The sequence below is a fragment of the Terrapene carolina genome, unplaced genomic scaffold, assembly GCF_002925995.2.
Source record: "Terrapene carolina triunguis isolate 2854851 unplaced genomic scaffold, T_m_triunguis-2.0 Scaffold179, whole genome shotgun sequence".
Lineage (NCBI taxonomy): Eukaryota > Metazoa > Chordata > Testudines > Emydidae > Terrapene > Terrapene triunguis.
This window is the reverse complement of record NW_020664530.1, coordinates 2283957-2298133: the sequence shown is the minus strand read 5'-3', so window position 1 is coordinate 2298133 and position 14177 is coordinate 2283957. Positions and strand designations below refer to the sequence as shown.

The following is a 14177-nucleotide window of genomic DNA, read 5'->3' as shown; positions in this document are numbered from 1 at the left end:
ACGCTCCAATATTGCCAGTTTATTTGATTGAAATAAGAAGTACAGGTGGTATTATTTTCAATACACATAATTTGGTTCTAGAACTTTGATTACAATGAAATGGAGGATTAGATGAATCAATATTAAGATGAAGTTGAAGGTGATATCTCCCTTTAGCATTGATAGAATTGTGGTTACAGGTCAGGAGGAGTACAGACCCAATAGTGAAAGTTTTCAAAGCCACAGAGAATTTAGCCATTCATGTTCTGTTCATTTTAATGGAAGATGTGGGACTGAATCCCATGCCCTGCTCTGAAAAGCTTAAACTGTAGTTTTAAAAAAATGGCTATATCCTCCCCCACAAATCTCCTTAGATACTTGAAAAAATTGAAATAAAATCCTAATGTCTCTTAGCCTAATGCTGTGAATGTCGAATTGATGACTTCTGTTGATAGAGCATTGTTTTATGGCATTATTTTATTCATCCTTTTTATTTTTGCAGCTAGCATTGGCCAGGCGGAATTATGATCAGCAAAGGGAAAGCTGCATCTTAATCTCTATTTTGTATTTTAGAAGTTTATTTTTGGCTCTTTGCATTGAAGTGGCAGGGGTTTCAGGGAGCGCTGATGTGAGCCACTGTCTCATCGCTTGGGCTTGAATTAATGATGTGAATGTCTAAGCAGCCATCAGATTCATAAATCACCAGAAATGAGAGGGATAACATATAAAAGTCTTTTCCTTTTGTTTAGCAATTTATCATTTTGCTTGCACATTAATAAACAGAGCTCCCTTGAGGTAAGCCACAGGAAGATAAATTTTTCCTCCTAATTTTCCTCAATTGTAGCCAGTAGATCACAAGTGGAAAGAGTGGGCTTGTCACAGCATGTTGTGACTCTTTATACCCATCGCCAGGAGTCATAAATAAACGGGGGAGAGTACTTTGGTAGATAATTATTTTTGTTTACATAACAGGTGCCAGGTTTCCGAGTCCAAGGCTGTCAACTAGACCAAGCCGAAAGCGTACGCTGTCCATATCGCCCCTGTCTGATCATAGCTTTGACCTTCAGACCATGATACGGACATCTCCAAACTCCTTGGTCACAATTCTCAATAATTCCCGTAGCAGTTCTTCAGCTAGTGGTTCCTATGGCCATTTATCTGCAAGTGCAATAAGGTAAAAATTCTGCAAAGTATTGATTAATTGTTTGTTACAGCATTTTTGTGTGTGTATAATGCTGTATTATCTCTCTTACACCATAAACTTGCATGGATGCAAATATACACACACATGTTTCTCTTTATATGTATATATATGTATATTTTTGTGTGTCTATACCATCTTTTTGACTGGAGCTAAATTTATAGCGCCAAATATTTCTTTCTTGCTTGGAAAAGTAACTAATAGAGAACTTTGAGACATTTTATTATTCACTAGAGGTAACTTTCAATCTAAAGGACAATAATGGTGTATAAATATACACACACACAGAGAGAGGTTAATATTCAGATATAAAGACATAGGATGGGATTGGCACTTGTGCACCTGAGTCATTTAAATGATTTTGAAAATCCTGCCCATAAACACAACAGACAGCAAAGTGTCCCAATGGTACTGTGATCAAAAATGGGAAGCTCAAGTGCTTTCTGATACGATCATTAAACCCCTAGATATTTGTCTGATAGCTTTCCTACTGTGTGTATTTAAAGGTAAGTCTCTCTAAGGCTAGATGACATGTATCTTCCTTTTCACCTAAGAAATATTTCTTATGGTTAGTAGTCTGTTTCCAGATAAAAGGATACCATACCTTAAAATAAGGTAAGCAGCTCCCAACACACTTGCAAGAGTATGGCAAACAATGTCTCTATCCAGGCACAACAAGGAACCTCCGTTCTATTCCCTGGTCAATTATATTTTCCTTCACTATTTGCACATGGGACAAAGTAGAGGAGCTACTCACTATAGAGCTTGTGAATTCCACTTTGCTGCTTCATTTGCACATGCAACAAATCAGCAAGAGTAGAATGGTGGAACCATGGGATTGAGAGAAGAAGAGTAGAGCGGAGAGCTGGAGAGAATTTGCAGGGGAAGAGGAAGGGGGACGAGGAAGCAAACCGGACAGAAGGAGAAAAAACAAGAGAGCAAAAGCAGACAAAATAAAAGGAGATCAAGAAACTAAAAAAAGATGTCAGTAATGAAGGGGGAAGGCAGAACAAAGAAGAAACAAACACAAGGACCTTGAAGTGTTTGTGACATCACTAAATTTTAACTGAAAAAGTTCCTTCAGCATTCCAAAAAAATCTCAAAAGTCTCAGAAAATATTGATTTTGCATTTATGGCACTCGAACAAAGACTTTTTCTGATTCCTGGCTTAAAAGCAGCCTCCACCTTCAATTTGCAGCTGGGGAAAAGAGCAAGTCCCCATAGCAATTTCTTGAGAGTTAAAAGGTCAGTTTTTGGCAACGTGCAAACCTGCTTTTCCAACAAGAAAGACACACTTAAAACTTCAAAAACTGGCCATGGGACGTTACGCTGTTGGAGAAGATGGTGAGTGCAAGTGGTGTTTAGAAAACATGACTCTGGCAGACATTTAAAGTGACAGTACTGTAAATACTTAATATAAGCAAAAGTGCTGTTGTTTTTAACACCTCTTTTTAAATAGTCATATTTCAAAGCTCTGCTGTACTTGAATAGCTATATAGTGTTTTACAGGTATGATGTCATAATTCTGAAATACAACTCGGCAATCCATCGAAGCATAGTTCCAATTTCCAAGTACTGTAGCTGTAGAATATGACTTTTATCAGTAGCTGGCAGTGATTTTTGGCCACATCTGTTAAATATATCTACTATAGAGGCATACTATTCCCACTGTTGTTAGGAGGGAATGACACTTCCAGTATGAACCAGAAGCTGGGACTGGACAACAGGGAATGAATCACCTAGTAACTGCCCTGTACTGTTCATTCCCTCTGAAGCATCTGGCATTGGCCACTGTCAGAAGACAGGATTCTGGGCTAGATGGACCTTTGGTCTGACCCAGTATGGCCATTCTTAGGTTCTTATGAACCTCCTTCTCCATTGTATATAACTTTGGGGAAGAAATTCTATGGAGAAACTTGGAATAGTTAGTCTCTTCCTTGGGGTAAATATTCTCCCCAAGATTGAAAATATTTGGTCCCACTGTTTTTGACGTATAGGATAGCAAACACAAAAGGCACTCCCGCAAGTGCTTATTCACATGAGTAGTTTTGTTCAAGGCAGCTGAGGAATTTGAATAAGTACTGATCAAAAACTGAGTAAAGTCCTAAGGATTAGGCCCAATAGGTCTATTCATGTGAGTTAACATTACTGAAGAGAATAAGGTTTGCAAGATTGAGCCTATGCACTTTTAAGGTTTTCAGAATTTTGTGTTGATATTTTTTGAGCATGTGTAATGGAAAATTTCACACCATTTAATCATTTTCTTTTTTGATAAGACTATAAATGTTCAATGTCAGAAGTGGGAAACATATTGTTACATCCTTTCCACTGGAAACAAGGAAAAGGAGAGGGAACAGATCTTGAGATCCTTTAAAGGGTTACCCAGCACATTTCGAGATCTTTTTCTGACATTGCATCTTAATTGTTTGTTTAGCACTTTCAAAACCATGTTTTAAACAATCGATAACACCCCTTAACTTTTCTTATGTGAATGTGTCTACAAAATAGTTAAACCTAAATACACAGCGACATGTGTCCGATTTGTGTTGACTAGATTATCTAAAGTCACAGTGAGTTGCAGTAAGTACATTTCATAGTTCAGGATTGCAGTAGTTCAGTAGTCCTGTAGATGTAGTTCAAAGTTGCAATAAGGGTTTTATAGTTCAGGGTTGAAGACACATTATTATTACAAGCAAAGCTGGTGGTGCCACCTTTAGTGAAGGTTTGCCAAAGGTTCTCATGATAAGACCCTGTTTTCAGTTGCTTATAACTTTGCCAATCTTAAACCTTTCAGGATGAAACCTTTAATGCTGGTTGTCTGCATGAGGCTACATTTTTCTGAAAAAGCGTCAGCAAAAATCCAGCCATTTCCAAGAATTGAGCAGGTCTAGCACCTTCATGCTTTGGAACAAGTGCTTGAAATTTGTCTGGGTGGTTGCCCCCATGCCAGGGATGTGCCTTTTGCTGTTCCTGAATCAATCTGACCAAATTTAGCCAAGTTATAAGCCTTTTAAAACTCTCAGTCCATATATGCTCAGTGGAGACTTGTTAGAGTTTAGCTGCTTAATTCTGCAAAGGTTCCATCTGTACTGAATATGCTACAGCCTAGGGACATAGAGGTTTATCAGGCCTTTCCCTGTAACTGCTTCTGTGGGCTGCTGTGGTGCTGGGCATCACTCGTAGCAGGAACCTTGTCTCTCCATTGCTCTCAGTATTCACTTTGCAGGTTCCCAGGCATCTTGGCGAAAGAAGCAGCCTGACTTGAATGCAAGAGGACAGGAGCCAGACTGGGGGGGTGGGGGGCAGTGTTGAAGGGAGTACATTGGGACAAAGAAGTAGTTTGCTCTTTAAAATACCTAAGAAATTACATTTAAAAAATCTACATGAATAGAACATTAAGGTTGCACAATAAAACACTCAAAATTAGCAAATGCCAGAATTAAGCCTCCCTTTGTATTTACGACACAAATCTTTAATTACATGATCACATACTGTTTTTTCCACACGACCCCTGCCTCATTCAGTGCACAGGATTAAACCTATTCAGAGGATGCATCAGGGTTGTGAAGTGAAGGAGACTGTTGTCTGAACGACCCCTGCCTCATTTGTTACAGAAGTTGGAAGGTGTGTAGTGAATGAAGCAGGGGACTGCAGGAATAGAAAGGATGGCTTCATGGATAAGGCAGTTTAATTCTGCTTTGGATAATTGGATTCTATTTGTGTCTATGCCACAGAGCTCCTGTGTGATGCTTGGCAACTCACTTAAAGCAGACTTTTCACAGGTGGCCTTTAACTGTGTGGTCCTCATTTTCTGGGTGCCTGACTTGAGACCCTGGGGTTTGATTTCCAGAAGTGCTGAGCACTCACAGCTTCAACGGAACTCAATGGGAGCTGTGATTTGAACATAGAAATTTCTTTATAATGCTAAGTACTCTGAAATATCAGGCCCTAAGTGTTTGAAATTGGGCACACAAAATTAGTGGACAATTTTGACCTTAATCTCTCTGCCTCAGTTTTCCACATATAAAAGGCAGATAATATCACCTCCTCATCTCATGGGTGTGTGTGTGAGAGAGAGAGAGAGAGAGAGAGAACATAATTTAATTAACATTTGTGAACAAATCAGATACTATAGTGATGCGCACCATAGAAAAACTGATGAGGAAATTACTACTTCTGTGTCCAGTGAATAATGTGCACTAAATGAAGCTTGGGATCACACACTGAACTAAATATTGAATAACTAGTCATTAAGTGAGCACTGTCCATCCTGTGCGTTGAATGAGGTAGGGGTCCTGTGGAAAAAACAGTATGTGTTCATGTATCAGAGGGGTAGCCATGTTAGTCTGGATCTGTAAAAAGCAACAAAGAGTCCTGTGGCACCTTATAGACCAGGGGTCTCAAGCATGTGGCCCGCGGGGTTCTTCCCTACGGCCCGCCAAGCTCCCCGCTGCCCCCCCGTCCCCTCCCCAGCGTGCCGCGTCCTGTCCCCCCCCAGCCGGATCCGGCCCCTCAGGGCTTTGGATCTGGCCTGCGGATTTGCCAACCACATGGTGTTGAGGGCCCTGCGCTGCTCCGGGAAGCCGCAGACACCGTGTCCCTGTGGCCCCGGAGAGAGGGGGGCGCAGAGAGCTCCGTGTGCTGCTGTTGCCTGTGGTTACCTCCCCTGAAGCTCCCATTGGCCGGGAACGGGGAACCGTGGCCAATGGGAGCTTCGGGGGAGGTACCCATAGGCAAGAGCAGCGCAGGGAGCTCTCTGCTCCCCCTCCCCCCGGGGCCGCAGGGAAGCGGTGCCCGCCTCTTCCTGGAGCGGAGCAGCACGGGGCCGGGGCCGGCAGGGAGCCTACCCTGGCCCTGATGCATGCCCCTGCCACCCCGGAGCCGCTCCAGGTAACCGGCGCCGGGCCAGAACCCGAACCCCTCCTGCACCCTACACCCCAACTCCCTGCCCTGAGCCTCCTGCCTGTACCCCAACCTCCTGCCACACCCTGCACTCCCTCCTGCACCCCAACCCCCTGCTCTGAGCCCATTGCTGCACCCCGCACTCCCTCCTGCACCCCAACCCCCTGCCCTGAGCCCCCTGCTGCACCCCAAACTCCTGCCACACACCACACTCCCTCCTGCACCCCAACGCCCTGCCCTGAGCCCCTTGTTGCACCCCACACCCCTCCTGCACCCCAACCCCCTGCCCTGAGCCCCCTGCTCACCCCGCAGGCAGGGGCGGAGGTGGAGTGGGGGGGCAGGGACAGGGACAGCGGGAGGCGGGTGATGCGGCCCTCGGGCCAATGTACGAGTCCTCATGTGGCCCTCCTGGTGATTCGAGTTTGAGACCCCTGTTATAGACTAACAGACATATTGGAGCATAAGCTTTCGTGGGTGAATACCCACTTTGTCAAATGCATCCAATACCTCTGTTAGTCTATAAGGTGCCACAGGACTCTTTGTCGCTTTTTATAGTATGTATTCATGTTATTAATGACTGTATCACAGTGCATGCATACAAGGGGCTGAATGAAGGTTACATAGACAACCTTAATTCTGTCGTTTCTTAACTTTTGAGTGCTTGACTTTGCAACCTTAACATTCTTTTGATATTGGTGTGTGTGCGTGTGTTTGTGTGTGTGTGCGCGCATGCGCATTCATGCACGGTTTGTATTAAGACAGTGCCTTAGGGTTCCAATGCAGAACCAGGCCCCACTGTGCTAGACACTGCACAAGCATTTAAAAGTACATGTGCTTCCCTAAAGAACTTACATTGTAGGTTACATGTAGACGAAACAAACTGTGTGTGGGGGGGTGAGGGGGAGATTGGGAGGTTGGAGATGAAATAACAATGAAAAAAGCCCCATCTTTTTGGTCTGTGTTTGGTCTGCAGTGCCTAGCTCAATGAAGTCCATATTATGGGGATACTAGATGCTACTGCAGTACAAAAAATAAATAATATTTTAGCACAATAAGCATAGGTTATGGCTTGTCTTGTCATTGTCAGCTGGCAATGTAATACTCTATCCTGTGTACTAGCTGCACACTTGAAAGAAGATGTTGCTATTGCTATTGTTGATAGCTAATGGAGATTCTCCTTTAGCTCACCAGCTAGAACTGCTACTTTGTAAATTTGAAAATGCCTGTTTTACATTGCAGCTGGAAAGAATTATGCACAAAGGAGCCAAATGAAACAACATCCAATGAGGATAATCCTTTATTTGGTTACCTTCCTCAGTCATGCAATGCAGTACCCCTACTATAAATCATTTGTCGGGATGCACTTATATGTAGTATCTACTACTTGAACAATTATTAGATGTTGAACTGCTGTAACACTTCTTGCTGAGAGGCAGTGTGGCCTAGTAGGATGGGCTTGGAGGTGGTAGTCACTTCCCATGACATTAAGGTTGCCAACTCTACTCTTTTCCAAAAGGTTATGGGGTATTTAATAAGCCTAAAATGTTAGAACATTGCTTTTTTAGCATCCAGAAATCACTGTTAGCACAGAGCCCCTAGCATCCTTATGGCACCAAGGGTCATCAAATAAAATCCATATGCGGTAGATTTAAAACAAGTGTAAGGAAGTACTACTTCAGACAACACACAGTCAACCTGTTTAACTCATTGCCAAGGGGTGTTGTGAAGGCCAAAAGTTAAAAAAAGAATTAGATAAGTTCATGGAGGATAGGTCCATCAGTAGTTACTAGCCAAGATGGTCAGGGATGCAACCCTATGCCCTGGGTGTCCCTAAACCTCTGACTGCTAGAAGCTAGGTCTGTGCTACAGGGGATGGATCACTCAACAAATTGCCCTGTTGTGTTCACTCCCTCTGAAGCATCTGGTACTGGCCACTGTCAGAAGACAGGATACTGGGCTAGAGGGACCATTGGTGTGATCCAGTATGGCCATTCTTATGGTACCATTTTTGCCAAGTCACTCTTCAGCATCTGGGTCAAACCCTCCTCTCAGTTGCACTTGCTTCAATCAGGAGTAGCTCCACTGACCATGACGGAGTTACTCTGCATCTAACAAGTTTAACTGAGGGCGGAATTTGGCCACATAACCAACCTTAAAATTGATTTTTGTATTTGTTCAGGAGTCCTCTGGGATCTTTTCCAATGATTGCAAGGAGCTGAGAAAACACAGCAGCTCTTTTCCCCCAGGATCTGCTCCTCTGCCCCTCAGTTGTATATGTGATTGGAGCAGAAAAGTGAAATTAACAAGATCTGGTTAATTATAGCCAGAGTTTGCATGATCTGGTTAATATCACTTTGCTGCTAGGCTGAAGTGAAGCTGAACATCCTTGGAGAAGATATAAGTAGTGGGGGAAAAGGCAAGCTGAACTGTAGTGTAAGTTTGAGCAGTAGGAGAAGGGGTTGGGGGGCAGAGGGGGAATGAGCTGTAGCAGTGGAGGGTAGGGCTTGTGCTTCTACAAGGCACAACTGAATAGATTCCTAATAATTTTCCCTTTGCATTTAAGCTCCTTGTGTAAAACACTGGAAGAGGGAAACTGACTAGAATTATATATGTGTATGTATATATATATAGAGAGAGAGAAACAACTGCAATGGGAAATTGATTAAATTCATATGATCACATATTAGTTTCCCTTTGGCCGGCACATGGGGAAAGACCTGGATGCCGAAGATCAGTTTCCCTCTACACACATAAAAAGGGACACAAATCAACAGGAAAGGGGAGACCGAAGAGAGATGATGCAAATGAGAGTAACGTGGACCGAAAGTGAGGCCATCTCAGAGGATAATCTGTCCTCAATGAAGTTCCCAAATCCCTCATAGTTAGAGGTGGGTGAACATCATGAAGCATGAGATATTATATCCCTTTTAAAATTATTTTTAGCATTAAATATTATAACACTGGATATTCATGTTATCCTCATAAACATCCAATCTCTCTTTGAATCCTGCTAAGTTCTTGGCCTCAACAACATCCTGCAGTGGTGAGATCCACAGGCTATTTATGTACTGAGTGAAAGAAGTGTTTCCTCCGCTCCTGTGTTATGAGACACGGAGAACAGAGGTTCCTAGTCTACCTTCTCCATGTAATTATTTTATATACTTTTATCTCACCTCCTCTTATTTGTCTCTTTTGTAAAGTAAAGATTATTTTCAATCTCTCTTATGAGAGTTTTCCCAGGCCCTTGATCATTCTTGTTGGATTTCTCTGAAATCCCTGTTGTTCTACAATATCCGTTTGGAAATGGGGTGACCAGTACTTCACACAGAATTCCAGAGGAGGCCCTACTATTGATGGCATTATAATATTATCTATATTCTATGTCTCGTTCCTTATGCATCATCACATCTGAAAAAAAAATATGTTGCTTACTGGAGCTGATAAAAGGCCGGACAGAATTCTAGAATATGTTTGGAAATGAACAAGTGGAACACAGTATGTTTGGAATACTTTGACAGGAATCCCTTAATGCAGGAGGTTGCACAGATCTTACTGTTTGCATAGGTAGAAAGACACACTCACACACCAGGTAAGAGACGTTGTTAACTCTACACGCTTTAAAGGTGTTTTGCCATATTATTATTCATCTTTATTTTTAGATCTTTACAAGTCAGACATCAAAACTCACTTTGGGCTGTAAGGTCTCTGGCTAGTAGTGTGTAATATATTGTAAATAAAAGGTTTAGTTTAAACCAGTATAGTCATTTTCAAGATCTAGGGGCACAGAAAAGAAACAGATGACTCATAGATACATGTGTATTTTGTGCTGCTTTAAATAAGATAACAGCCACTTTTAGTATTCATTTATGGATTTAAACTCTCTTAATATGCAGAGAAATAATGTGTGGACAATGGGTCCAATTCGACATTCACTTTCATCCATGCAACTCCGTTAAGCCAACTTCAGACCTGAGACAATTCCACTGAAAAACACCCTGTTGAGAGTACATGTTCATTACACACTTAAGCATGCAGGGTCTTCTTCTCCACTGCCTTTTACCATGTAACCTGAGCAAAGTGGGTGTAAAGCACTACCAGATCAGACTAGCTGCATTTTATACCCCCTTAGCACAATTATAAATGGCAGTGGAGTGGAGAAGTGGAGAATTACAATAGGAACAGAAATCAAATGTTAATGTAATGTTGGAAGTTGAGTCTAATCCTAGCCCTATTAAAGTGGATTTCTATCTGTAGTCTCCTCTTATGAAATCTATATTTTACAGAATAATAAGGTTCAGTTAGATTGTTTTGGGGATTATCCGTGTTTTGCATGGAAGGTGGTAGATGTTTTCCACACACACAAAACAACATGGTCTCTGCCTCTAAATAAAGCAGCAAACTAAGGGTGGGGAAAGGATATCAAGTGAGTGTGTGTGTGTGGGCATGTGTGTTCATACATACATATCGGATCTCTTTGTAGTTATAGTCGCTGCAGAGCAAATGACTTCAGATAGGCTAATTTGGCAAATGTTATTGGCAGAGTTATAGCCTTTAAACTAGGTAGTAGAGCATAATATAATGTTTTTTTCCAAGAAAAAATTATAATAGTGTAGCTAAGGAATCTAATACAAAGCTTGTTTCATATTCAGAACATAAAATATCAGTGTTAAGATTAAATAACTATTAAAATATATATATAGTATCAAATAAGATTTCCTATGTATTTAATAGATGTATGCCACCTGTTTTAGGACTAAAAACCTGCTTAGCCATGAACTTAGTTTAAAAGGTGTTTGCTATAAATGTCACTGAACTACAGGTAAAGAACTAAGACAAAATACTAGAAATTTTTTCTGCTGTCTTACAAAGCCTAGTTGAACTTTCTATAAAATTCCTGGAACAAGAATACCACATTAAGAGAAACAAATTATGAAGAGCCAGAGTGTCAGCTTCAGGGCCGGCGCTTCCACTAGGCGACCCTAGGCGGTTTCCTAGGGCGGCAGGATTTGGGGGGCGGCATTTTGCTGTCCTCAGCGGAAATTTGGCGGCGGGTCCTTCACTCGCTCCGGGACCCGCCGCCGAAGTGCCCTGAAGACGCGGAGCGGAAGGACCCCCGCCGCCAAATGCTCAGAGGAGGAGCGCTGCCGCCTAGGGCAGCAAAAACCCTGGCACCGCTCCTGGTCAGCTTATGTAAATCAATGTACTTCCACTGACCTCAATGGAGCTATGCCAGTGACGATGTAGCTATACCACTATAGTCTCCATAGTGTAGACATATCTTTACATTTATATTGAATGAAGGGCAACTATTATGCATACCAGCTTCAATGAGGTTTTACCCAGCACCCAGCAGAACAATGTAATGGCTGATGATTTAATTTGGTCTAGAGACCTTGAAGAACGCAACGAAATCCTTAGGAGGTGTTGCTGAGAGAAAGAAACATCTGACACTGAACTTTAAAAAGCAAAAAAAAAAAAAAAAACCACCGTATAAAAGTTATCTGTATTAGACACAAACATGGTTTAATCGTTGAGTCAGATAAATAAAAGCCATAGTTGGATTTCCCAAACTAGAGAGATCTATGCGGATGAAAAACCATTCGGTAAGGTTAATTCCAAATCAGCCTGTGGTCAATAAACCCTAAAAGGAATTGCAGTGCATTCCTTGGCTTTAGGAAAACAAACATAAGCAGGCATTTGAGAAATTAAAAACATTGATCACCAGTTTTAAATTATTAAGATTTAGCTAAGCCAGTTGCACATCTGTACATGCATCTTCTGAATTACTAGGTCACTGATTCAGGAAAGCACTGAAGCACATGCTTAAATCCATCCCTATTCACAACAGCACTAAAGCATGTGCTTCGGTGCTGTCAGAGGGATGCTTTTCTGAATCATTGCCTCAGTTCATTCCTAAGGCACGAAGAGTATTCAGTTGCAATTGTATCAAGATCCCTTAACAATGCGTAAAAAGACTATATCCAGATCAAAATGAGGGATGAAACCTTGGCTCCTCTGAAGTTAATGGCAAAGTTTCTGTTGACTCTAATGGAGCCAGGGTTTCACCCAAGATGCTGGCAGCTCTACTTTGTTTGTTCACTGAATCCTGCCTACCTCAGTTTCATTGGCCTCGGGTCTTTATGCAACAGTAGAAGATAGTGTGACAAAATATGTAGCTTTATCAGTACCACACCCATCCATGGTATAATATTGCCAGTCCTAATGCTATGCAATTTATTATTTTTAAAATAACTAAAACTACTGGATGGAAGCTGTTCTGTACAAACTTTAGGCATTCTAAAGGAGTAGAGCTTAGAGAGAGAAGCAGCCAGCTTCCCCACGACTGGCAAGCTCAGCAGAACATATATATGCATAGACTTATGGCTGTACTGCAAGCTTTTATGTAAATAAGTCCTGCTAAGATGGCTGACCTTGGAGAAGTCAACCAGCTGTCTGTTTTATAAAGGTTTTGGGTGTACACCATGATCTTTGTCAAATTGCGGTCCAACGATAAGTATATCTCTCTGTCTATCTATATGTACATAAACAACGTATATAAAAAAGGAAAGAATTTTCCTAACTTTGAGTCACAGCTGTTTTGTGGCAAAATCCACAGCTGTGTCTAGAAACTGGATAACCTTGTTAATAGGACAGCCACAAAGTAGCCACAAAGTTTGGTTTTGATTATAATGTCTGTTTTTCTTCTTCTTGAAGTCAGTTCCTTAAAATTTGATGTGCTCATGTAATTGCAATGTAGTTCATTGCCCTGTTTTACCTCCAGTGCAGGGTGTTTGAAACTTTAGAGAGGGGGAAAGAAAGAAAGAATATTGAAAAATAAATGTCACTGAGATTTTTTTTGTCATTAGATTTGAAATATCATTGCAAGTTAAAGTACAGTTACTACAGAGTTTTCTAACCCTTCCACAACCACCCCCCCAAAAAAGGTCAATAGAAAAAAGACAAACTCTACATAGTTTCCCCTTGATTTTACTGTACAGACATTCATCTTTTTCTTTCCTTTCTTTTCTTTTCCCTCTCTCACAGAATTTTAGAAAAATATTAAATATGAATTCTACAACCAAAATAGGAATAACCCTGCATCCAGTGGTATATATTTTCTCTTCTTTACCATGCACTGTGAAGAAAGAGACCTGTGCTTTATTCATATTTATGTGAATGCTATTTATTATCGCCAAGATTGCCTAAAAATCAAGGCACCCAAAATCATTAGTCACTTTTGAAAACAGTCATTGGTTTTGAATAGTTTTGAATTTCTAGCTCTCAGAAATAACTACTTTTAGGAGACTTTTTTACACCAATACTTTTAGGTCTGCCACAATTGATAAATTTTAGAATTAAAAGTGATTAAATCTGTGAAAAGATTAAAATGTTCTGCAGACTTAAGTCATATTTTTTAACTTTTCCCTTGATGCATGCATGCAAGGATTGGCTGACCCAACCACTCTGCAGGGTCTATAGTAACAGGAGCCTTCTTTTTTCACTTGTGAGATTTTTATTTTATTTCTTATTGTCTGTATAATCTGTATTTAGCTACTTGTTCAGTCTTGGAGAACAGGTACCTTAGCTCTTTGGCGGTAGATGTTTAACACTCTCAAAGCTGGAAAAACTGGCTCAGATTTTGCTATCCTTTTCATTTTCAAACCGTCCTGTCCCTTTTTGCCTGTTTTAAACAGTCATAAAATAGCAATAACACATTTCTTATACACCGTGCAGCAGTGAGTCAGGTTACATTGAATTATACCCAGTAACATTGGTAATGTTAGCATGGAGTAATCCAACACGACCCATGCACAGCAATTTTAAAAACAGTTTTAAAGAACACTGTGGGGCTAACTCATAAAATGTGTCCATCATTTTCATTAGATTTTTTCTCACTTAAGTTGGTACACAGCATTTACTAAAAGACACCAATTGCCTATGTATATATGTGTGTGTGTGTGTGTGTGTGTGTGTGTGTGTGTGTATACAGTGTAATCCCATCACACATGGTCTATAGCAGTGATGGGCAACCTGTGGCCTGTCAGGGTAATCCTCTGGTGGGCTGAGAGACAGTGTTCACATTGACCGTCCGCAG

General features: G+C 41.2%; 1 protein-coding gene across 1 annotated transcript in view; it reads left to right on the top strand.

Moving 5' to 3' along the window:
* Window positions 1–14177, top strand: part of LOC112113485 (transcriptional activator GLI3) — a 251295-nt gene that overhangs the window by 184776 nt on the left and 52342 nt on the right. The window contains exon 7 of the mRNA XM_024209776.2: window positions 952–1153. Coding sequence (XP_024065544.1) covers window positions 952–1153 — 202 coding nt within the window. The remainder of the gene's footprint in view (window positions 1–951; window positions 1154–14177) is intronic.